The sequence below is a fragment of the Phoca vitulina genome, unplaced genomic scaffold (assembly GCF_004348235.1).
Source record: "Phoca vitulina isolate PV1807 unplaced genomic scaffold, GSC_HSeal_1.0 scaffold8, whole genome shotgun sequence".
NCBI classification, from domain to species: Eukaryota; Metazoa; Chordata; class Mammalia; order Carnivora; family Phocidae; genus Phoca; species Phoca vitulina.
Genome location: NW_022589711.1, coordinates 72,102,088 through 72,126,379, shown reverse-complemented (window position 1 = coordinate 72,126,379; position 24,292 = coordinate 72,102,088). Strand labels below are relative to the sequence as shown.

Here is a 24,292-nt window from a genome sequence, read left to right as displayed (position 1 = left end):
TCATGAAATAAAGTTAGTTTGCATAAAGGCCTGACCATATTTAAACTGATATATATGACATGATCAAGTAGCACGAAAAATACGAGAAATACGCTAGTATTTCTTGTGATGGTAATTGTTAGTCCAGCTGGGCAGGGATTTTATGTCAAAATGCTGGAACTGAAATAGATCACATCTGTTATCTCTGGGTTCTCTGACCCTTCTGCTTTCAATCATTCCTGACAGCTTCAGGAATTTTTAGGTACTGTGTCTTATAAGCATTTTGGTGGAATAATTAAAAGAAATTAAAAAAAAAAAAAAAAGGAAGGAAAGCCTGAATCCCCCAGTAACTCTCTGATCAATTAGGAAGGAAGAATGGGATAACAAGGGTTTTAAAAAAATACTCGCTACCTCTAATAACCGGTTATGTCCAGGTAAAAATGAGATGTCTACTCTGGCTAATTTACTTTTAATGTTAGAAACTGAAAAATTAATTTTGATCCCCATTGAATCATACAGCAGGAAGAGATCTTAGATATGGCCTCCAGTCACCCCACTTTACAAAGAAGTGGTACCCGCAGTCATGAAGTGATGTTCTTAAAGTTCATGCAGCTAGCGACTCCGGTGCTGGGGCGGCTTCTTTTACTTCAACGCAAAAAGAACATTCATCTTGCCTATTACCATCCATGATACCTTAGATTTTTACCGAATTGACTGAGAGTTAAGAATTGATACTATCCCACTAGCACAATGTTTTTCCCACCTTAGTTGAGATATGACCACATTTGCTGCTAAGAGCAAATGGCTAAGGCCAAAACATCTCAGCCAAACAGGAAAGCATTTCTAAATGTACAAGCCAATGCACTCACGTGGTCTGCTATGTCAGGCCACCTACAAAATGGGCTCACGATCAATTAGACCAAAGTGACCAACAAATATGGTAATAACAAGAAGTTTTCTTTTCTTCTTTTTTTTTTTTTTTTGGATTGACCTGAGTGAAATGAACAACATGGTTGAGTAGGGATGTCACCAGAAAATACTGACCTCCTTTATTTTGTGATAAAACAAGTGAGGCTCTTTTAATTGGTATTTACAGATCCTTAAATGGATTTATTTTTGTTTTCACAGTGCTGACAGAATGCCGTAGAGCCCAATGAACGTGGGGTACTGTTCATTCATTCATTCAGTTAAAGCTTAATCAGTTTTATTTCCAGATCTGCCAGTAAGTTGCTGCAGACTTTGGGCAACCCATTTCATCTCTGATCCTCAGTTTACTCCTAAAAGCTATAATTAGATGACTTGTTAATTAACTACATTTAATAAGGGACCAAAAAAAATGGAAGGCAGGATTCACATTCCAGAAGTCCGGAAATACAATTAGGTTGACAAGAATTACAGAGGCAAAGCAATTAGAAAATCACTCTGAAGTCATAGAGAAATAGGTGCAAACATTATGGACTATCTCCACAGAAGGAAGAGATTGCAAAGTAAAGGAAAAGCTACTGGAGGAGAAGGTTTCTCATGGAAGCGTCTGTGCGGAGGGCAGCCATGTTCACGGCTGTATTGGTTAACCATCTTGGATTTGGTCATAGGGTCAAGGTAGGAACATCTTGAGTAAAGCATCTGAACCTGTTCAGATTCTAGAGTACTGCCCAGAGAGACTATCTGGCTTCTGGCGCCCGAGGCACGATGCTGCCGTGACGCTGTGCTGCGGGAGAACATGTACCTGTGACTTGGACTTTCTGTGTAACGGCTGTTTAAGTTCCTCCGGCACATGGGAAGCACTAAAAGAAGACAGCTCAGCTTCAGTATATTGATTATCTTCCAGTTTCCTCATTTTGAGGCTATCTGTGAAGTGCCTTATATGATCTAGGGCAGAAAGTCCAGTTTTATATTCTTCCTCTTTATACCTAAAATGAACCAATGGGAAAGCACAGAGGGTTTTTTTTTTTTCTTTCTCAGTTTGTTATCCAACCAAATCACTTTTCATCTGAATCCATACAGCTGTCAAACTTTGTATTATATTTGCAGTATCAAGAAGCATGCATTCATTACTGGGTTCTTTAAAGTGTCTACACATACTGTATCTTAAAAACACGTTTGTTTTAAGACTCTTCATAACTAAATCAAGTGTACATAAGAGGCAGAGTTAAAGTCAACAATGTGGAGTCAGCAATGCAGTGGAGATACAATTTGTAGGTTTATAATGTCCATTTAAAATAAAGTCAGTGATGATAATATTTAGTGAGCACCCACTCTCCATATGAAAATAGAATATTCCTATAAATTTAACTATTTGGTTCATTTTTTTTCCATTTAAAAACCTACCTGTAGAGGTTATGTGATTCAAATTATTACATATCAAATTAAGTGCAACTTATCTCGCTGTTTGACTAATAACGTACCAGATTTTTGAATGAATTAGATAATGTTGAAATCTCTATTTTTCTAGGAGTTTTACAGGTAGAGTCTAAATAAATGATTGGGTACTCGTCTAATTTTCATTTATTCTTCCCATTTCAGGTTAATCAGGTTCCACAAATACCGATGCATTTGTATTCTTGTGGATTATGTTGATGGCTACCTTGTTTTCACCTATTCAAAATGAATCCACCAAATATGCCTTGCTAATTCAAATGTACTTTTGATGATTCGTTACTCATCAACTGCCATGTCCTGAAATATTGCCCTAATGGAAAAACAGAGCAGAAGGAATTGCAACCATATACGTATCTACTCCTACTTATTTACTAATGTCACCCCAGGCGCTCACCTCACTGGGGACGTTTTGCAACTCATCTCCAGGGCACTGGCTTCTTCATAGTCATCCTCAGGGTTTCCTTCATGTAAATTGCTTGTCCCTGGTTCTTTTCCCGTTTTTCCAGTAATATCGTTGTCATCATCCTCCTCATCTAACAACACCTCATCTTCTACTTCTTCATCATCCAGTAAATCTGAATTTTGGCTGGTCACCAAAGCTTTCTCATCCTTAAAATGGCTGCCGTTCATTCTTTCAAAAGCATAAAAAAAGAAACAGGTCCCATTATTGGTTTCATTTTTAAACGTGCAGTTAGCTCTCTTCTCATGTCTTCCCAACAACAGTTTAGATTTTCAGCACTTCTATAGTAAATTTTCATTATTTATGCTTTATGGCAACCATGGGAAAGTAATGTAACTTCACAAATGAGAAAATGAAGAAAACAATAATTGGGTGATTATTCAGAGGATAAATGGGGCTTCTGGCAGAGCTGGAAAAACAGTCTCAGGCTCCTATTCTTTATCCGACCTTTGCCTGATAAATGATATTGTTATAGATGATATAAAAAGCCTACAAATGTTTTCTCTACGTAATGTTACCTAATTACCATATAAGTGCCCACCATTTAAAATAATAGATTTCTGGAAAATTCATATTCCTGAACAACACTGATAAAAACTTGAACACACACGCCTAAAGTGAATTTAGGAGTTCAAAGAAAATGTTAAGATGGCTGTCAGGGACCACGCGGTATTTGATATTTCTAGGTGACACTTGTGGTGTACGCCACTTAGACATCCTGCTCAAACTTGGAAGTGATTGAAAGCTCACTTATTTGTACTGTTTTCAAATTATCCTTGATGGTCTGAATGTAAAAATGTTCCCTGTTTCCCAGAAGAACATTGGGGTGGGCAATTATCTAAAAATGCAATTGTGCAAGTATCTTTTGAAGCTTACTTAGCATGCATGTCTAATGTGATACAAAAGAAGAATATTATATTTTAAAAGTCATTTGTAATACTTTAGTTTGTGGTCACAAGGATTGTATTATGTGATTCAAAAGTTTAATTATAAAAAAAAGGTTTAATTACATAGAAGTCCCAATTTAATGTATTTGAGAGCATTTATAAAAGTAGGACAAATTTCTCAGGCTTCAAAAATAAACATAAAGAATGTACAAATTGAGGGGTGCCTGGGTGGCTCAGTCGGTTAAGCTCCTGACTCTTGGTTTCGGCTCAAGTCATGATCTCAGGATCCTGAGATCGAGCCCCCATGTCAGTCTCCACACTCAGCTCAGAGTCTGTTTGTCCCTCTCCTTCCCCCTGCTTCTGCTCTATCTAAAATAAATAAATAAAATCTTAAAAAATAAAAAGAACGTATAATTGAATTTAAGTTTCATTGTAGTACTGAAAAGTCAAAATTAACTTCGTTCCAAATTAACTACAAATGCTTTGAACTACAGAGTGTCTCCCCCTAACCTCCTCTTTTTAAATACATATGACCAGGGAAGTTAAGGCACTTCCCCAAGTTCAGAAAGCTTGTTGAAATTTAAGTTATTGCTACAGAAATGTACGCTATTCATATTTAATGGAACTATTTTTCAGCTTATGGGAGATCAGGTATCAGCAATGTACCCCATCACTTTCCCATGTAAAAAAAAAATGAGTATAATTTAATATTTAGATTTTTCAGGGCAAATAAATAAATAAACAAAACAATGTTGGGTGTGACAGATGCACATAGTTAAAATCTTAAAAACAGTCGTATTATCATCATTAACCATTTTATACAGCCAATCTCTTAACCACTTTTATCAAAGAATGATGAATACATGTTTTGCACAGACATAAATTATTAGTTTCCAGATACACTGCCAACTTGCTGGCTTGAATGGATTGAAACTGTTATTTTTTAAAAATGAAAGAAAAAGTAAAAGAACAAAAGAATGCATGGATGAAAACCAAACGTAACAAAGCCAACATGATTAAGAAAGCCTATTTGTTAATTATGCTTTCAAATGTGGCAGTTTATGGGGGATAAATTATTCATCAAAAGTAGCCCCGATAGGAGTTGAGGGGGGAAGTTAAATGACTCAGTCTTCTTACGTCTGTGCTGTTTGGACATGTTGAAGCCAGATGTCGCAGCTATATGCAGGCTCACAAATCCCCAAGTAAGGGCTAGAAAATCTGAAAAGGCATCTCAGAACCCAAATGGTGGTTTCTGTTCAACATTTCTTATTTGTATCATGTAAATGTCGTTATCAAAATGTAAGACGGTGACTCTCTTACTCGTTCTTACTACTGTGTATTTCTGACCATCTGCTCATCTCCTTCCCTCCCTCCAATCTCTCTGTGTCTCTCTGTGTCTCTTTTACACACGCGTGCACACACACACACACACAAATGGGCAAGCAGAGGAAAAGATACATCCAATTGCACAAAGTCATAGCTCTTATCAGACTTCTTAGAAGATGGGAAGGGCCATGTAATAGCAGATCTCCTCTCCTTTTTCCCCTAAATAAGGTGAAGAGCAGAATTGTCCATAAAATTTTATTATCTGGGGAAATAATGTTTATTTGAAGCTTGGCTTAATGTAAAAACTACCTAAAACAATTGTTTGACTTTTAATAGCATCAAAAAATAAAGGACTCTATAACAATAATACTGGTGTGATGAAAAGTAATAGAGCTTTCTCATTAATTTCATTTGACGTTAAAATTGACTACACAACATCCTAATTGAATAGGCTTTTGGATAGTTGTGTTCAAAAAAATCTAGTTCTCAATATCAGGTATTTAATTATAACTTAGAGATAAGAAAAATTAAATCTGGTAATTTTGGTAGAATAATGTTTCATTAACATCACATAAAATGTAAATACTAGATAAGTATTAATTATTATTATCAGCAGCATTAAAAGTTTTTCTTTAGGGATTAAGCCATATACGCTTGATGTTGATGATGACAAGTGGTAAGCAGGGCACCAGGTCACTAAAAACAAGGATAATCGTACCCACTGAAACAAGCATGCCGGAATTAAATGAATATCCACCTGAGAGCCTATAGTAGTGACAGAATCATATCAAGAAGTTTCAACTGCTTTCTAGGTAAAAGATATTTAAATGATATTCAATAGGTATTTTATATATAGATATGTACATATATACACACAAATGTGTGTGTATATATATGTGTGTGTATGTATACACACACACACACACAGGTACATATAGTTACGTTATCTGTAATATACACATGATATATAATAGTAGCCACTACTGAATCAACTGAATCCCTGTGGTGGCTTTCCTTTCTGCTTGGCAAGTTTTGATAAAATATTCTAATTAGTTATCAAGAGAAGCAGAACAGAACGGTGGTAAAAGCATGGGCTCTGGAACGAGACGGCCCAGGTGGAATTCCATTTATTAATCACTTATGTGGCCTCTAGCACGTCATTTAACCTGTGATATCGCCCTTCCTTCACTGATAAAATTACATAGTAATAGTTGCTGCCTCATAGGGCTACTACGATAGTTAAATTAGTTCATACACGGAAAGTGCTTAGAAGAGCATTTGGTATTTAATCTGCACCAAAGAAATGCCAGCCACCGTTGGTAGGAGTTACAGTAGTGTCACGAAAGTGAGCACAGCAAATCTCTTCGGAACACGCTGATTTCAGAAATCAGAGAGTTTGAAAAGCTTTACCTCTCCTCTGTGTTCCTGGGAGACTGGCTGCTGTGGTTGCTATTCCCAATGAAATTGCGGATTTCTGTGAAGTAAGCATCTTCTTTGTCATCGAGAATCGCGCCTGTACTTTCCAGTTCGGAATGAGGCGACGACGTTGCCGTACCTGAGGGGAGAGAGCCTCTTGAGAAAAAGACGGCCACTGAGAGGGCAACTTTTTTTTTTTTTTTTACCTTTTTTTTTATTGTTATGTTAATCCCCATACATTACATCATTAGTTTTAGATGTAGTGTTCCATGATTCACTGTTTGTGCATAACACCCAGTGCGAGAGGGCAACTTATTTTGAAGCTCGTTCCTTCTTCATTTGATCGGTGTTTCCTAAAACAGGCTCTTCTGAATATTAATAATGGTAACTTCAGGAGGCCAGTGTCTTCCCAAATTACCGCATGCATGCTGACTCAAGTCCCTTGGGGAATATTTTGAACCACTGAAGTCATGAGGTACAGTCTCCCAAAGATGTTTCGCCCACAGCTTCCTCCCACTGCCACTGTGACATGAGAACATTTTCATTCACATAACGAGGATATAGTGTGAGGCAAATTATAAATAAGTCTTAAATAGATTCTGCCAGAAGAAACTGTATACTCAGTCCTGGTTGCAGTCAATCTGTATTTATTGCTCCTGTGCTAAAGCACCTTACCGAATAAAGACTGAGAACATACCAAAAATTCTGTATTCTCATTTGGTGGGTGAGGCAGTCAGTAGACTCAACACACCAGCCCAGAGACTGAGGTGGGACAGCATTAAAAGGACAATATGGGATCTGCTGATGATAGGATGATCTTCAGCTTCCTTACCTATAAAATTAGAATCAGAATGCCTTCTCACAGGATGGTGGTGAGGTTTTTATAAATTTACACAACTACAGAGACCTTATATGTGGTCAAATGTATACCAACACTCGCTTCATGCTGTTTACCTTTCCCACAAGATATCTACAATCTAACAGTTCATCCTAATAGTCTATAGATGAACAAAATAAGAGGGGAAAACATCTCTCAGCTGAATAAAGTTATAATCTGGGTCAACAAATAAGTATTGAACTTGGACATTTTCATTTTTAACTCATTTAAGTATTTTCCAAAATACTTTTGATCAGGGGCTCCTGGGTGGCTCAGTCGGTTAAGCAGCCAACTCTCGATTTCAGCTCAGGTCATGATCTTGGGGTCCTGGGATGGAGCCCCACATCGGGCTCTTTGCTCAGTGGGGAGTCTGCTTGAGATTCTCTCTCTCCCTCTTCCACTCCCTCTCCTCCGCCCTCTCTCTTTCTCTGGAATAAATAAATAAATCCTTAAAAGAACAAAACAAAAACTAAATATGTTTGATTAGAAAAATTATGGGATTATGCCGTAAGGGTGCACGTGGTTGGAAAGTGTGGCCAAATTAGACTTTGATTGCTTTATACCTCTGTCTCTAAAATCTGGTATCTTTAAACCATAATCATTTGACTTTTGGCTTAGAGGGAAATGAACAGTAATATAATTCTATGTAGTAACCCCCCAAGGTCGTAAGCCATGTGCCTGTGTACGGGGGAGGAAGAACTAATAATAAAATAATTTCCTTAAGTAAAATAGCTACTTTGTACAACTTCAACTTTTCCCTGTTTTTAAAATCTGTTTTCCTGAACCCCATGCTTGCTCCTTCCCTTGCCCCCAAGTCATTTTCCTGATTCTCTTGAAACAATTTATGGCTGCACAGTGTGGCTCCAAACACATAGGCCAGTTGGCAAATATTAATTAATGATTTATTATCTAACTTTTAGAAGCCAAAGGCAAGAAAAACTACCATCTCTTCTGCTAACTATGTGCTGGCAGATCTGAGTTAAGGGAAGGTTAGTTTTAGTTGTTGTTGTTGTTGTTGTTGTTTTCTTTTGCCACTTTTAACTCAATTCTACATCAGAATTTGTGACCCAAACCACACACCACTATCATTTGCTATGGGTTGTTCTGATCATGTCAACAATCTTCTATCACTAATCTCTGAAAAGTTACCCTGGGGATATTCTCTGAACTGTAGGACCTCTGCAAAAACAGCCATGGTTTCTAAGTTAATATTCAGAGCATGATATTCTGGGGCTGCCACTTTGGAACTCCTGCCTGCCTGGAGGCCCCATTCTGTACCAATATGTGGAAAGATTGTTCCCTGCAATTTAGGAAATCCTGATTCATAAGTCTCGTATGAGACTGGGTCATGGTTCTCTTTGTTTGAGATTACCGATTGAGATGAATCCAGGAGAATAAGAAACAATCCAAATAAGGCCCTGAGTTGTATATTATTCAATAATCACATCATTCTGTAATCTAAAGGGAAACACGCTGCAAAATTTAGGATCTGTTTCTGGTGTCAAAGTGGAAGGAGAGAAGAAAGATCACAATTATCTCTTTTCTTAAAAGTAGAGTTGCCGTACAATATTATTCACGATTATCTTAGCCATCTTCTTCCTCATAACGCAACTGATTACCTACCAGACATGTTCCCATTCTCATGTTTCTTTAGATGTCTGTCTAAGTTGGTTTGTTGACCAAAACACCTATCACATAAGTGACACTTAAAGGGCTTCTCCTTATTGTGGATGTTACGAACATGCCTCTGCAAGTTGGAAGAGATGCTAAAGGATCTGTCACAGTATTTGCATCTGAAAAATAAACACAGAGAAAATATTTGCAAGCAAATCGAAAAATATTTCTCAAGACTAGTAAGCCAGATATCCAAAATTATCACCCATAAAATATTTTAGAGAAAAGGCAGAGGAGGCAAGAATACTATTCGCACAGCCAAGATTTCAATTTCAACAGACTCTGATTCCATTAAAGATTTTCATGACCTTGGCTCAGTTGGTTAAGCGACTGCCTTCGGCTCAGGTCATGATCCTGGAGTCCCGGGATCGAGTCCCGCATCAGGCTCCCTGCTCAGCAGGGAGTCTGCTTCTCCCTCTGACCCTCCCTCCTCTTGTGCTCTCTCTCTTTCATTCTCTCTCTCAAATAAATAAATAAAATCTTTAAAAAAAAAAAAAAAAAAAAGATTTTCATGACTTTATGAAAAACCATAGTAAAATATTGACCATTTGATTGGTCCCAAATTTATTAGAGTCATCAGTTTTTATGTTTTTGATAAACTTCACAAAATTAAGGACATTAAGAAATAGTAGCATGGTTTTACCTTCTGCTTAGGACAATACCAATAAATCCTTTGTAAACAAACTTGAAACAAATTCATGTATTCTTCAAATAAAGTAAAAAGATCATTCTTAAATTCAAAACTGCAGAGTCTGATTAAACAATTTCTTAGTAAATTCACTTCCTCAATTGATAATCCTAAAGAAACTTCCATTATCTTCTCAAAAAGAGCAGTAAAGATTCCAAACCTTTAAAACTGAGGCAATGTGAATAGTTTATCTCGATATCGAGATACTGATTTTCATAATCTGTAGTGATTACAAGCCCCCAGAACCTTTACTCTAAAAACCTTTAAACTGTGTTTTTTTAAGAATTTATTTATTTATTTATTTATTTATTTGAGAGAGAGAGTGTGCATGGGAAGGGGCAGAGGGAGAGGGAGAAAGAGAGAAGCAGAACGTGGAGTCTGCTGCAGGGTTCAATCCCAGGACCATGGGATCATGACCAGAGTGGAAACCAAGAATCAGATGCTTAACCAACTGAGCTACCCAGGCATCCCCACCTTTAAACTGTTAAAAAAGAAAGTAAGAGTAGCACTAAATTATCCTTTTGGAATAAAATAAAGGTCTTCATTAATCTCTGCTTTTCCTATTCCCCTCAATTTTCCATTTCTGTCCTTACAGAGTTTGTGGCATTTCTGAACCAGGTCGGTTTTCCAGGAAAATACCTATTATTGGTTGGCTAATTGTTTCTGCCTTCCATGTGATTAAAAAAAAAAAAAATCATAAGGTATTTTGAAGTTCTCCTTTATTCATAAATAAAAATGTAACCCCTCACTGCCTACTCCTCAGCTCTTATGGATAAAGTAGAAAAGTGGCAATTTATGGGGTATTCTCCTTTGGCATTTTAAAGTAAAGATTACATTATTTGTTTGTGTGGTTTTTTTTATATGTGTGTTGCTTGAAAAAAAAAAACAAAAACAACATGAGCTTTCTCTAGATGACTTTTAAGTGAAAATTTTTAACCTAGCAGCCAGACAATCTTTAACTTATTCTTCCATATGTGAAGGGCCCTTCTCCTCCCACTTCTGAATGTAGACTCAGTGGTTCGAGTGCTCTACATCAGAAATCACCCCATTCCACTCGAAGTGTTTGGGTTTCTACGGCTGTCTCTATGTGATGCCAGAAGTCTAGCTAGTTCAGTGGGGAAAATAAATCTGTTAAACTAGTTACTTTGGCATAGTATCAATAAACCGACTCAAAGACTGATTTAATTTTTCCCCCTTAAAAAACTGCGCTGGCATGATGAGGCTCCTCAACTTTCCTCGCTTACAGTATTAATTTAAAAGTGCGTGAAACCCCATATTCATTGTAGTTGTAGTGTTTTAGCCTCAGCTTTTGAAAAAAAAATATATATGAGTCATGACCTTCTCTGTAATAACTCTGTTGACTCCCAAGGCCTACTACAATGAGAATAATGATACAATTAGCACAATTGTGTTGTACCGAGCAGAACAACCTAGAAAACGCTGCTAGAGAAAACTCCCATCAAACATTTTTCACTCAAAACATTTTCTACATACATCATGAATTAGAGAGATTTTGTCTTTGACATGCTTCCAGCTTTCTGCTTGTATGCAAAGGGGCTTTTCCAAGTCTAATAGACATCATCTACTCTAATAGCGATAAAATCGGCCAATAAGAACATTCTACATAATAATCATCTATTATTTTGTATCTTTCCCCTGCTAATATACTGGCCAAAAGTTTTGAGTGCTCCTGAATAAAAAAATCATTGCACTCTGCTCCAATAAGTTAGTGGGTAGTTACGAGCCTAAGTTTCAAAAATTCTTTATATTAATACATACATCATGAACAATACACTCATTAAGAATTTGGATGTAAACACAGCGGTCATGGGAGCCTTTGAGATCATGGTGTGAGATAAAAACTCTGACATGGCAGGTCCAAGTCTGGGTTTTAATTCTGGATCTTTTAATACCAGGCTTTACAGAAGGCAATTAACATCTGTGCATCTGAATTTCTTCACTTGTAAAACAGAGGAGCTAGACAAATAATTGTTTAAGATCTCTAGCTATGCCAAAATTCTGGCCTGTGTTTTTAAAAATACACATACCATTTATGGGGTAGAATAAAACCACTGAATTCAAGTACAGAGCAAAATGAGCATGATATAGTTGCATACCAGATCCTTGGTCATAATAAAATGTAAGTGCTGAAATCTTTCTTTCACTGAAGCAAAATTCCTGGGATCTGAAATTTTTCTCAAAAAGGGAAATCGCCTAACAACTTCCATTTTTATACCTCTCTGAGACTTACTATACAAAGTCTATTCTATTACATACAAAGTATCACTTCTGACTAGTAATTTATAAAACATGTAGGAAAGCAAAGAATTTAAGAAAACCCTCTATTATTTTCTGAGTTTAAGTCCCTCCAGTTTTCTCTTAAAATTTCAATTCTCTTCAAATGAGCATTCATTGGTCTGCCCATTTTCTTTTTCTTATATGGAAGAAAGTCTTTGAAACCTGAAAAATAATTGATTTTAATAGAAAAAGTGAGCATGCAGACAAAAATAATTTTACGCATATGCAATGCATAAGAATTTCAAAGCAGAATGAAATTACGATGTGACTTAAGATAAATAACATGTTTTCTTTAAAAAAAATTTATGAACACCTAGCACTATGTGCAAAGCATTGCACATAAAACAATGTAGATTATATTTTAAAACTGAAGAGGATCTTGATAATTTTCATTCTTTAGTAAACAGTAATATTAAAGGTAGACACATGTCCCATGTGTCATGTGGCTGATCTCGACACCTAACAGAATAAGCTAAGAGGTAGTTTAGAAATCGTTGCTAGAATTGCCCCTCTTCCTATAATATATTCTATTTTACCTCTTCTCCTCCTAGTTCCTCAACGTCTTCCTCCTCTCCAGGTTTAAGGTTTATTCCTTAAACCTCCTAATGGGACCTGGGGACACCGACTTAGCTATCCTAGGGAAATAAAGTTAACACACAGCTTGTCAACTCCTAACAGAGATTTAAGGCTTGAGAAAGGAAGGCTGCAATGTTCTGATTACTGTCAATTAACATAGCACTAATTATTGAGAAGAGAGCACATTAAAATAATTTTTAAAATGGGGCGCCTGGGTGGCTCAGTCGGTTAAGAATCTGACTCTTGATTTCAGCTCAGGTCACGATCTCAGGGTGGTGAAAATGAGCCCCGTGGCGGGCTCTGCGCTGGGCATGGAACCTGCTTAAGATTTTCTCTGTCTCTCCCTCTGCCCCTCCCCACCCCACTCTCTCTCTCTCTAAAACAATGATAACAATAGTAATTTTAAAAATAGCTAACATTTCTTAAATGCTTATTCTATCCTAGATCCTGCTAGACCTTTTAAACTGAGATGTCAGAAGCCTTGATTTAAAAAATTAGAACTCTTATATTTTTTATCCTAGCCATCAGTCAATTCTTCTTTGACTCAAAATTGCAAGGACATACATTCAGACATGCACAAAAGTAGCCTCCTTTAAAATTGTGGCAATACATCCACTCTAACTACTATAAAATTTACCAAGGTATTTAGTAAAAATCATTGTCAAACCTGTAAGGCTGCTCTCCTGTGTGGGTTCTCAAGTGCCGTGTTAAGTTCGCAGACCTTGGAAAAATCTTGCCACAGTATCTGTTATGAAAGATGTTTATAAGAGAAAGTCAGCACAATCGACTTTATTTCACTCAAGCCGCATAGAAGCCAGATGCTGATTCTTGATTTAATTAATCTTGCATGGAACTCACATGTCTTTGGTATTTAAAATTTGCAACAAAGCCATTCTACAGATATAAATAACTCCATGAATAAAGGCTGCATTATGAGATCTGCTTGAATTTGCTCATGCATAAGCAAGCAGTTTATGAAAATAGACTTTAGTTTTGATGACCCCCCCATACGCCTCTTTTATTAACTCTGTATCTTTATAGTCGCAAAACTGAACCAGACAAGGGGATAAAAAAATGACAAGAGTCTGTGATCCTGGGTTGATGTAAACAGATTTCAAATGTTTCAACTCATTTTACATGTTAGCCGCGGTTGACAACTCTGTACATTGAGCGGTATCAGATCAGACAAGATTCGAAGACCTCATCCATCAAGGTATGTTCCTATAAAAGCTTTTCTGGAAAGAAAGTGACACATTTTCCAAAGAGCAGATAAATTGATATGCCTGAGTCAGATGCCACAAATTTCTGAGGACAATTCAGAAATTATAAGCACAATTTATTGAAAAGAGGAAAAAAAACAAGCTTTACTGTAATACTGATGGGTAACAAGAAACTTATTAACTAGCTTTCTTCACTTATCGACCTTATTCGTCCTTTGTTAGTGGCCTTATTCTTCAATGCCATGACAATTAATAAATGTATGCTCGAAGACAGTAGTATTATACCTTCGGATGAAAATAATTAACTGTGAAAGAAAATTCATAAATATCAAAGTAAAACAAGTATTTGGACTGTTTCCAACCTCATTTATCACAACCAAATGGCCTGTGTTAAAATTCCCATTTAATAATAATTTTTTAAAACCACTATTTTTGTATCTCCCTAAATAAAGAGTACTTTGAAGTGCTGGAGATCTATCATGGTCACGATTAATCATCCAATCAAGAATAATTTCCAAAACAAACAGCAGGGTTTTTGCAATCAGAGGGGAGACTTGGGGAAAGCGGGCCGTCATGGGCCCTGCGGTCACCTGCAGGTGTAGCGTTCTTTCCCTTTCCGCAGGAGGTTCTCCGGCAGGGCATTGGGAGGTGCTCTGAAGTTGAACATGGAGGGAACTGACTGCAGAAGTTCACTGGCCTCCGGTTTCAGGGCACTGAAGCTCTCTAGCTTCTCCGCCATGTTTTCAATAGCTGACATCTGAAAGGCAAGAGCACAAGACCATGAAGGACCAGTCTGACGTCTGTTCTTCCGTAATAATCTCTAGAAAACCAAGAAATCGTTAAGAAAAGGGAAGCATCAAATCTGCTGAATGCGGTGGACTGGAGAAAAAGGGTGTAGTGTCCCAATGTGTGACAGATAACAAGAGGACTCGTTGATTTAGGAAATAACAAAGGTAGAACCATGCTTATAGAATGCTGGGTGAACTTCTTCAAAAGACCTTGGTTAGGCCATTTTGTCATAATTTGATATAGAACTGAGCAATGAAATACATGAGTGATAATAAAGCTTTTTTATTAAATTAAGAAACAACATTCGTATTACATTATGGACATCAATAGTACACTGGACCTCATAGGGAAAGGTCCTGCATGCCTTGCCTCGGTAATAAAAACCATAGGAAGCATGGCATCCCACGAAAAGAATTCACAGCACAAAACACATCAAGTGTTCCAAAGTTACAGCTTAAGCCAAATGTGTAGTGCAGAAAGAAAACAATTAATGTGTAAGAGGTGTTTTGCCTAAGACTAGGTTAACTTAATATCTGGATATACTACAGTTTTAAGTGGGATCATATACAAGGAATTTTGATGAAATATTAATTTGTTCTGAACAAAGACTGAGTTGAAATGACAGCTCATGATATATCATCGTGACTTCACGTAATAATAACTTGGCACGGGCGTTATAAAGGGAGTAGTTAGCTTAACCACACTCTTGGAGAAATAATCTTAAAAAACTATCCTGCCTAATTCTTCCCTCAAACAACCTAATTTATTTTGCTTATAATCTTCAAGTTTCTGTCCATCTGCCCATATAACTGACAGTCACAATCGGAGGGTGGCATTTACTTTGAAAGGCAGCTTGATCCTTACTGTCCTCAGTTAGAAGGACTCTCCCCTTTCCTTCAACCCTCCCAAAAGGTTAAGTTTCCTTAGTGTTCATATTTTATTTGGAAGCTGCTTACTACTGAATTTTTAAGTAGAAAAGCAAACTCTCAGGCCATCCTGTTAAATCAACTCACCCATTATTTATTTGGTTCTCAGGCACTATGCCACTGGAGAGCTCAGAAAGCTGTTAAAAAGGTGTTTGCACTCTATATGCACTCTGTGTGTTTCTCAAAGAGCTGGGGTGTTAGACCAGGAGACTCCATGCAAGGACAAGAATGGTAACTGCACATTCAAACAACTGTTTAACCCAAGAGGATGATTCTTTCACTGATGGATGGCAGGACCGAATTGAAGGCCTAATTTATGAGCTCAGGATAGAAAGAAAAGGCAACCCTTCCCACACAAAAGGAAAAGTGACAAAATCTCTATTCCATGGCCGTGCAGCTGGACAGAATACCAGTGACTCCTTACGGCGAAGCAAAATCTTAACAGAATGGCCGGACGATGAACGATGATTCTTTTCTTACAAAGGGAATAGTGTATGCTCGATCCTTCAAATGACTATTCATGTTGTAGTTAGCTCTCTCTTTTCCCTTTATCCCGGAGCCTGCCCTCTCATTTCATGCCCGGACTCCTAATGCTAGCTACAAATTGCAACGTACAGGGTACCACTGCCAATTTGCCAAATGTCTTTCATCAAAGACGGTGCAAAAAAATCTCAGAGGAAAGTCAAGATACATTTACTTGTCAGACGACAAATGTGAACGCATTGGGAGGCGGTAGGGGCTCTAAGCTCAGGGGTTTGATTCATAATCACTCAGCTGCTAAAACATTCTCCACAGATGCAAGTGGACAGCACATTTGTCACTATGAAGGATTTTGACACATACTGATCACAGGGCAGAGATATGGAATGATGATGCTGCTCAGAGAGGTTGGCGGAAACTCTGTCCCTGCAGAATATGGTCATTATCCCCCTCTAGCCGGAGCATTAGCATTTTCATCTTACTTTGGGTTTTATTTATTAAAAATCAATCCGGAAATATTTTATGATACTATTTTATTTGCATTTATTCCTCTTAATTGTTTCTTGCAGAAAATCATTTTGATATTCCACCCTCCACGGAATAAATTGTCTGAGTGGAAAATGACCCCTGGCCTTCAAGCTGATTAGCAGAAACAAGCAAGGGTCAGGGTCACGATCGCATATATTTATTGGGAAGAATAGTAAGTGCATGGGTGATGATTATTAATGTTTTATTTATGTACATTTAATATTTGAGTAAAGTTTCATTATCTAGTGGTTTTAAATCATTTGAGTGTCCGCCCGGCTGACACACTCAGATTCCTGTGGTGATATATCTTCTAGAAACACTTTGCCTTTTATATGGAAAATAGCTTACTCATGACTATTCTTCTCGGCTTTCATCTCTAGCACATATAAACTACAAGTCCTTGAAGTTATTTAAGAGCAATGGGCTGTTAAGGACTGTATCTTGCTTTAGTAGGTGCCTAACACCTCCTTTTGAAGAAAGATCGCTGTGATTACATTATCTCAGACTATTCCGATTTGGGGAAACTATCAAGAAACAAGAAAATACACTATGGGCTTGATGACTAAACAATGACATTCTTAAAGATAATAGGAAAAAGAATAGGGGTGACCCGAATGCTTCTCTTAAAAGCCACCCCCACCTTTGGCTTCCAGTGTCAAAGGAAAAGAGGATTAAATAGGAGTGGGGAAAAGGGAGAGAAGGAAGATGGGAAGTGAGCCGAGGGTAGTTATTAACACCACACACACACACAAACACACACACACACACACCCCACTTTCTGTCCAGCTAGCAACCACCGAACATAAAAGCCACCAGCAAATTCTTCCTTTCATCTTCGTAAGATTTGCTCTCATAGCACTTGACCTCAGTTGAAAAGAATAAGTTTCCCCATTAGGACAGATAGAAGTGACTTAGACATCTGCCAGTTGGGTAGGTTAGCAATTCTATGACCAACATCGGTCTGCCTCTGTCTTGGATTAAGGTGTTGGATTAAGATGAGCTTCATCTGGTGCATGGGTCAAAACCCTAACTTTCTCACTCTGTGGGCTGACTCGTATGATGCTCTTCCTGAAATAACATGCCTTTTACAAGAGAAGTAGCAAGTTTTGACATTCATTTTAAAGTCTGGCTTGGAATTTTAAAAATCAACATGAATTGGGATCAATGGAACAGAATCTAGCTACATATATATTTCAATTATGAAAAAATGAAGAGGGCAATGTGTACTACTATAAAAAAGAAATTTGCTGAGAATGGGGAAAATAAAGGAGGAAATATTAGATCATATATTTTAGAAGTGCATTGCCCTGTGTCCTATTAATGTCATAGGCTAATCTCTGACCAGTAAATGACAGGTTTTTTTTTATATGGAACAGTAATTTTTATTTATATATATAATAGTTGTTGATGGTATCTGCAGCCAGATGTCTGGAAGAGGAAGTCATTGCACCCCCTTTCAGTCCCCAGGAGGCTATTAACTTTATACTGACGCAAACTAATATTTAGACAGAATTCCCTAGATCCTACCAAAAAATGTAGCTATCTCCCTAGTCAAATAAACTTAGTATTTTTAAAAACATTTCAGCAGGCAAGATATCATCAACTGGGTCCTAAGCACTTAGCTTAACATTTATTATCTGGCAGCCAATAATTGATGACATAAATAAGTTTCTCATTAAAACCATTAAAGTGACAATCTGATTATATGAAATGATATGTCCAATGGCACCATGAATTATGTGACCTAATGTTTTACAAATTAGATTACACATGCCTTTATCATAAAACAACTAACTTTTCATAAATAACTTATGATGGGAAAGTTTGTAGATTTGGTGGTTTTCTATATTTATTCACTTGATAATCTTGAGAATTCTCAAAATTGTGGCCATTTGGGGGAGAAGCAAGTATTCATAGTTTATGGCTATCTCATTCCATGTATCACATTCAGCAGTCATGATTATGAAATCCATTAGAATCTGTTTACCACTAAAATGACAAACTTTAATATTTTAGTAGTTCCCACTAATATCTATGTTTTATAATACAAATATAAATCGTAGCTCTGAAAACCCTATGATTTAGGGAATGGAAGTGTTTCCAAAGCATTGCAACGTCAGTTTCTATACCATTGTATTATCGGGAAAGGGAGTCTAACTTAAAATCTGAACTGGCTTTGTAAACTGGTAGAACCGTCGGGCATTTATGCAGCGGACAGCACCTTTTGGATGAAGCAGCCAACCACACAGATACTGTCAAGTAATACTGCACCTTAGAAAGGAGGAGGACCCTGAGGCACGCTACTCAGGATGGACCTCCGCCAGGGAAGACAGAAGAGGAACACTGGAAATAGAGGCCAGGGTAATCAAAGCACAGCCCCATCAGCTGTACAACTTTGTCTAAGAAAGCCTTAGTCTCTCTCTCTCCCTCTCTCTTCTCTTATACTTTTGAAATAAATAAACTTAATCCTTAAACGTCTATCAAAATGAAAAAAATCACAATTCATCACATACTCCACAGAAGAAATAAAATGGAGGAATTTCTGGTAAAGAAAATCTAATGTCAGATAGAGGAAACAGGTAAGTGCTAAAGTGTTCTGACTTAAAATAATTTATATATAATTATATGGTGACCAAAAAAACTGAACTATATTCCCAGATTTTACCCCTATCTTAGAATCAGAATAATTTTGAGTAAAGAAGAGAATGAAGAAGTAGAAGTACATATAATCAGAGGAAATTTTGTAATATATGTTATTTATATGTATTTCCATCGACCCTAGGTTTATTTGAGAGTGAAAACTAAATAAGCAAGACAGAGGATCATAGGGGAAGGGAGGGAAAAATGAAACAAGACGAAACCAGAGAAGGAGACAAACAATAAGAGACTCTTAATCTCAGGAAACAAACTGAGGGTTGCTGGAGTGGTGGGGGGGTGGGATCGGGATGGGGAGGCTGGTGATGGACATTGGGGAGGGTATGTGCTATGGTGAGAGCTGTGAATTATGTAAGACTGATGAATCACAGACCTGTACCCCTGAAACAAATAATACATTATATGTTAATTAAAAAATTTTTAAAAAACTAAATAAGCAGTCTTCTTTGTATCTTGAACAAAACATAAAGCTGTCCCCTAGTATCATTACCTGACAACTGACTGAATCTGGAAATAGGAACTGAAAGTTGAGGAAGTGAGACCCAAGGCTGAAAGATTCATTCACTAGTTAGATATGGATTTCTAAACATTTAAGTCTTATTACTCCAAATAGCCAGAACCAAGTTCTGCCCTGGGATATACGGATGTGAATTCCAATGTCAGCTTGTATCTACATGTAAGTTCAGGTTTTAACCTTCTGAAGGCTTTATCAAAAGCATCTTTAACATGCTGATACAGCCTCCCCCAAATAATGGTTGTTTCCACTTAGTGACCCATTTCGAACGCTCTTTTAACAACATACTCCCAAGCGCCGAGAAAGAGTTCTACATCAAGGTATAATTACATGGAATGGGTCAAATTTATAAAATAAACTTCTTTCTGTAAACAATTTATAGCACACTAAATGCCCAATTAAAACGGAAAAGTATTTTGCAGCTTGACAAAGCTGGAAGGTGATCTGCTGAAGCCATGTCATGTAATGGAAAGCCGCTCAGAATTCTTTATGTCTGCACAGCATTTTATAATATAAGTTGTTTTCCTTTTAATGCTACATTATTTTAGTCAAAAATATAAGTAGGAAACTTACCCAAGTTCTCTGATCAGGCAGTTGGAACTGGGAGCAAAATTGAAACAAAAACAAAAAATTACTTCTGTATCAGTATCTTTATTGCAATCTATCCTTTGAGAAATTAACATTTATACGGACTTTGTAATTTTTGCTTATCATGTAACTGTACCTTGAGTAAAGGCTCTGGAAATGAAAATTAAATGTTTTTATAACACTGCTGGATTTCCTCTATTTACTGAAATTAAATTTTAGAATCAAGGTTATAAACCAGAATGTTCTTTTTTCCAAGAAAGCTAAACACTGCCTACTACCAAATCTTAAATAGCAAAGTAGATAAATCCTTCTTTTTTTGTTTTTACTCACTGCAAAACAAGAGTCCTAAACCTTAATAAATAAAACTTCAGCAATTTCCAGCATAAAATCTAGTCTCTTGCATTTGTATAATATTAATAACAAAGAAAATAAGATATTTACTCAAACGTGAATCATTGAGTAACAAAAAGGTAATGTACTTGGAAATGCACTGCTTGACTTTTATTAGCTTGGGATTCAGACCATTAGTGGTCAAAACACATAAGGATATTAATTAAAAGAACTTCAAATATATAGTTACCAACGTCAACTTATGACAAGAATCACTGGGAGAAACTTTAGTGAGTTGGGAGCTCTTCCAGGAAGCACAAAGGTTGTATCCTCAAAATTATCATTTTGTTTGGTTAAAGGGGATACTTCTTGCTTTTATAAGTTATGGTATCTTTAATAAGGAAAACACATAGTTTTTAAGGATAAAAAATTTATTGCCGAGGAAATCTAACAATAAGAAACACCTTGCTGAAAGCAAAATAGAAGATGAAGGACAAAAGACAAGTAATTTTCACATCAACATATAAAGGATAACTTGGAAAAAGGAACTTTTTCCCAGTTCTTTGGTATATTGTAACAGGATAGTCAGACACTTTAAAAAGAAAAAAATAAAAATGACTGAATAAAGGACAGAAACAGAAGTAAAACAGAGTCTTTGTTGCAGATGTATACAAAGCCAAACATCTGGAAATAAAATGTATTAACAACCAAAAACATATTTAGAGTATAGGAAAATCAAACCAAGGAATAATAGCCAGTTTTACAACAGCATTAACTACCAAATGATTTCTATGGCAGTTCAAATGAGCCATCAATGTAAATGCAAAGTACCTAAAATGCAAAGTACCCAGTGAAATGGACATTCCAGAGATCACACATTCATACCATTCCCTCCATCTCACCTACTTGTGGCTGTCATTCCTTTTCAAAATTATAATCTAAACTAAGACCCCACAAACAATTTTCAACCATGTATCCAGGAATAACCTCTATAGTACTTATTTCTACCTTATATTAAGCTAACTTATTTATAAAAGAAAAGTAGAAATCTAAGTAGTCCTCTAGTGGCCTGACACAGAAAGCCTACTTCTGTAAAAATTGAACAAAGTGAGGAATTTAGACCCTGATAATGAAAAAAAAAAAAAAAGCAATTATCTTTTACTTTTGTATGTGTTCCTATATCTTCTAGATATTTTTGACAAGACTTTAAAAAATATATATTATTATTCCAAGAGGCAGTGAGATGCCTGATAATCTTTCAATAAAACTGAATAAATATCTAAGTATCTATTGAGGTGTTCACCTTTTATTGATTAGGAAATGTGCCCAGGGGAGGGACATGCTGAGTAGAATACAAAGGCATACAAATATTATAAAAACAGGCTTGCCCAGAGAATACCACTACCAAGAATCCATATACCTATATCTATGTTTTCCCTGAAGCATTAAGAATATGTGGTCTCCTTTATTATGATGACGATATTATTATTATAACCCTGCGAAATACATAAGGAAAGTATTATTCCCATTTGGAAGACAAAGATACAGAAGCCCCAGTGCTCCAGTGTACTTTAAGTGGAAAATGAAGTAATGAATGGTCTTATCCAAGCATTTATTTAGCTACAAGATCATGGCCAGCCCCAGGAGCAGAGGCAAGGGCTTCCAGTTTGGCCTCTGCTCTGTGCCACTCTTATTGCCGGCCAATGAGGTAGTGCCAAGAACACAGTAAGCATCTTTCCAAGTACTGCTAGACCCGTGTATAGTCCTGCCAAAGAAGCTGGGTTCCGGGGACGGCAGGAGAGTATTTTACTGGCATTCCTTTACATTCAAAATGGAATACTTCTGCATTCACTAAAATTGAAAGCTATCCCTCATTTAGGTCCTCCCACTTGCCAGGCAGTTTGCGCCGTACCGGGTTAGGTACATGAATGCTAACCCGCACAGCTAACCAGGTAAGGCCGGAAGGGGTGTTCCCATCACGCTGATATCTGAGAAGGCTCAGAGAGATGAACTGCTGCTCAAAACCTAAGCATTTTTGCTAATAAGCCGGAGAGCCAGTCATAAAGCAGTCATTTCTGGCCCCAAATCCTGGCAGGTTGTCTTTGTTTGTGTTTGTTTGTTTATGGGAAAGTGGATCTTGGGGCTAGGATGGAATTGATGGAGTACTAGAAAGAACAGAAGAATTCTGCTGAAATTTTAGGACATTTGAGGCAGGTGTTCTGAAAGAACAGACTCTTGGGTCTGGAGGCTTGATGAAAAGGGGGTGGCCCAAGCTTCTCCCAGGTGACAGTTGTGATTTCACCTGTACCCCAGTGATCTATAGCCATTACACACGAAAACAGCCACGATGGTTAGAAAAATAATAAAATCTTTCTGTAGCAGTTGGTAAACAGCCTTTGCACCAAGAACCTTGAATGGTCTCCCTACCGTCCTGGCTGCATCTCAAAAGACCCTTCAGACAGCCCACCAGCCAGCAACTACAGCATTAATAGTCGGGGCAGCAAGGACTTCCAAGACCCTGCTCCAGAATGCCAGGAGTCCAGTCCGATTGGTCAGTATTCATGACATACAGGGTGTTAAATATTTCGATTAGCACTCTCGGGTCCTGTTCTAACAGCCACAATAGGCAGTCCCTTCCACCAAGACATGACCCTCTGGTGTGGGAAGGAAGCATACAGGCCTGTTTGCGGGGCTCTGCGGGGAGGACTGTTCTGCTCCCAATATCATCTTTTGTGATCCTTCATTCACTTGGGAAATATCAAGAGATAGTAGATTTTCTTATTTGATTTGATTAAAAATAGGTACATACTCTAATACTTGCATGCACATGTGGAGTTATTGGGAGACAAAACTGCCCATCTTGTAGACTAGTGAATTCACTTTGGCTAGCTAGAAATCTGTGAATTTCAGAGAGAACAGAGAGGGGCCACCCAACTCCTTCATCTTACAGATAAGGAATTAAGCTCCAGGTAGGCCGAGTCACCTGAGGATCCTGAATCCCAGTCTTTTCCCCCCTCCGTTATACCGTGTCCTCATAGCACTTAATTTGGAAGTGGTTAGTTGCTAGATTTTAAAGATAATTAGAATATGAGAACAATTTGATTATTGTAACTAAACGTATATAACTATAATATGCCCATGAGCAGTTAGTGATAATTAGAAAGTAAGTTCTCAAGAAAGATAGACCTTTTGTGCACTGACACAAAATGCACGTTATGTTCAGCTTTATTAGCCCACGAGCCCTAAGAGTGCAATTTAAATCAACCTAAATGTAAACTATAAGTACCTGATAAACACTTACCTATTTTATAACGTGTTTCTTTTCCTTAAAGTAATTATGTAAATAATATCATTCCTTAGCCTTTCTATATAAAATGAATGCTAACTGGAACATTTCTAACTCCTTTAATATTAAATCATATAGTTTCTCACTTTGAAATAGAATTTTTGAGCAACGATAGATTTCTCCAGCTAACCAGAAGATGCACTTCCGCTCTCATACTCTGTTGTTCAGGACGTTGGGGAAGTACTTGAAAAACTGAAGAAGAGGTGGCAGAGGGGGAGGGGGCAGAAGGGCAGGGCGGGTCATATCCCCAGATAATTTAATTATCTCATAACATTCTTTAAGACAGCTTGCATAAAATTCTACCAATTTTATTAGAGGAGCATAATTTTTAGTTTGAATATGTTGAAAAGGAATAA

General features: G+C 37.1%; 1 protein-coding gene across 3 annotated transcripts in view; it reads right to left on the bottom strand.

Annotated features, from left to right (window-relative positions):
* MECOM (MDS1 and EVI1 complex locus) overlaps nucleotides 1-24,292 on the bottom strand; it is a 534,952-nt gene that overhangs the window by 3,699 nt on the left and 506,961 nt on the right. For 2 of the 3 annotated variants that reach the window (XM_032407252.1, XM_032407254.1), the window contains exons 10-15: nucleotides 14,371-14,537; nucleotides 13,228-13,305; nucleotides 8,948-9,117; nucleotides 6,442-6,586; nucleotides 2,753-2,989; nucleotides 1,706-1,889 (exon numbers count right to left, since the gene is read on the bottom strand). In XM_032407252.1, the coding sequence (XP_032263143.1) occupies nucleotides 1,706-1,889; nucleotides 2,753-2,989; nucleotides 6,442-6,586; nucleotides 8,948-9,117; nucleotides 13,228-13,305; nucleotides 14,371-14,537 (981 nt within the window). Of the gene's footprint in view, nucleotides 1-1,705; nucleotides 1,890-2,752; nucleotides 2,990-6,441; nucleotides 6,587-8,947; nucleotides 9,118-13,227; nucleotides 13,306-14,370; nucleotides 14,538-20,245; nucleotides 20,273-24,292 lie in introns of all 3 variants that reach the window. The other variant, XM_032407251.1, reaches the window with a different exon arrangement.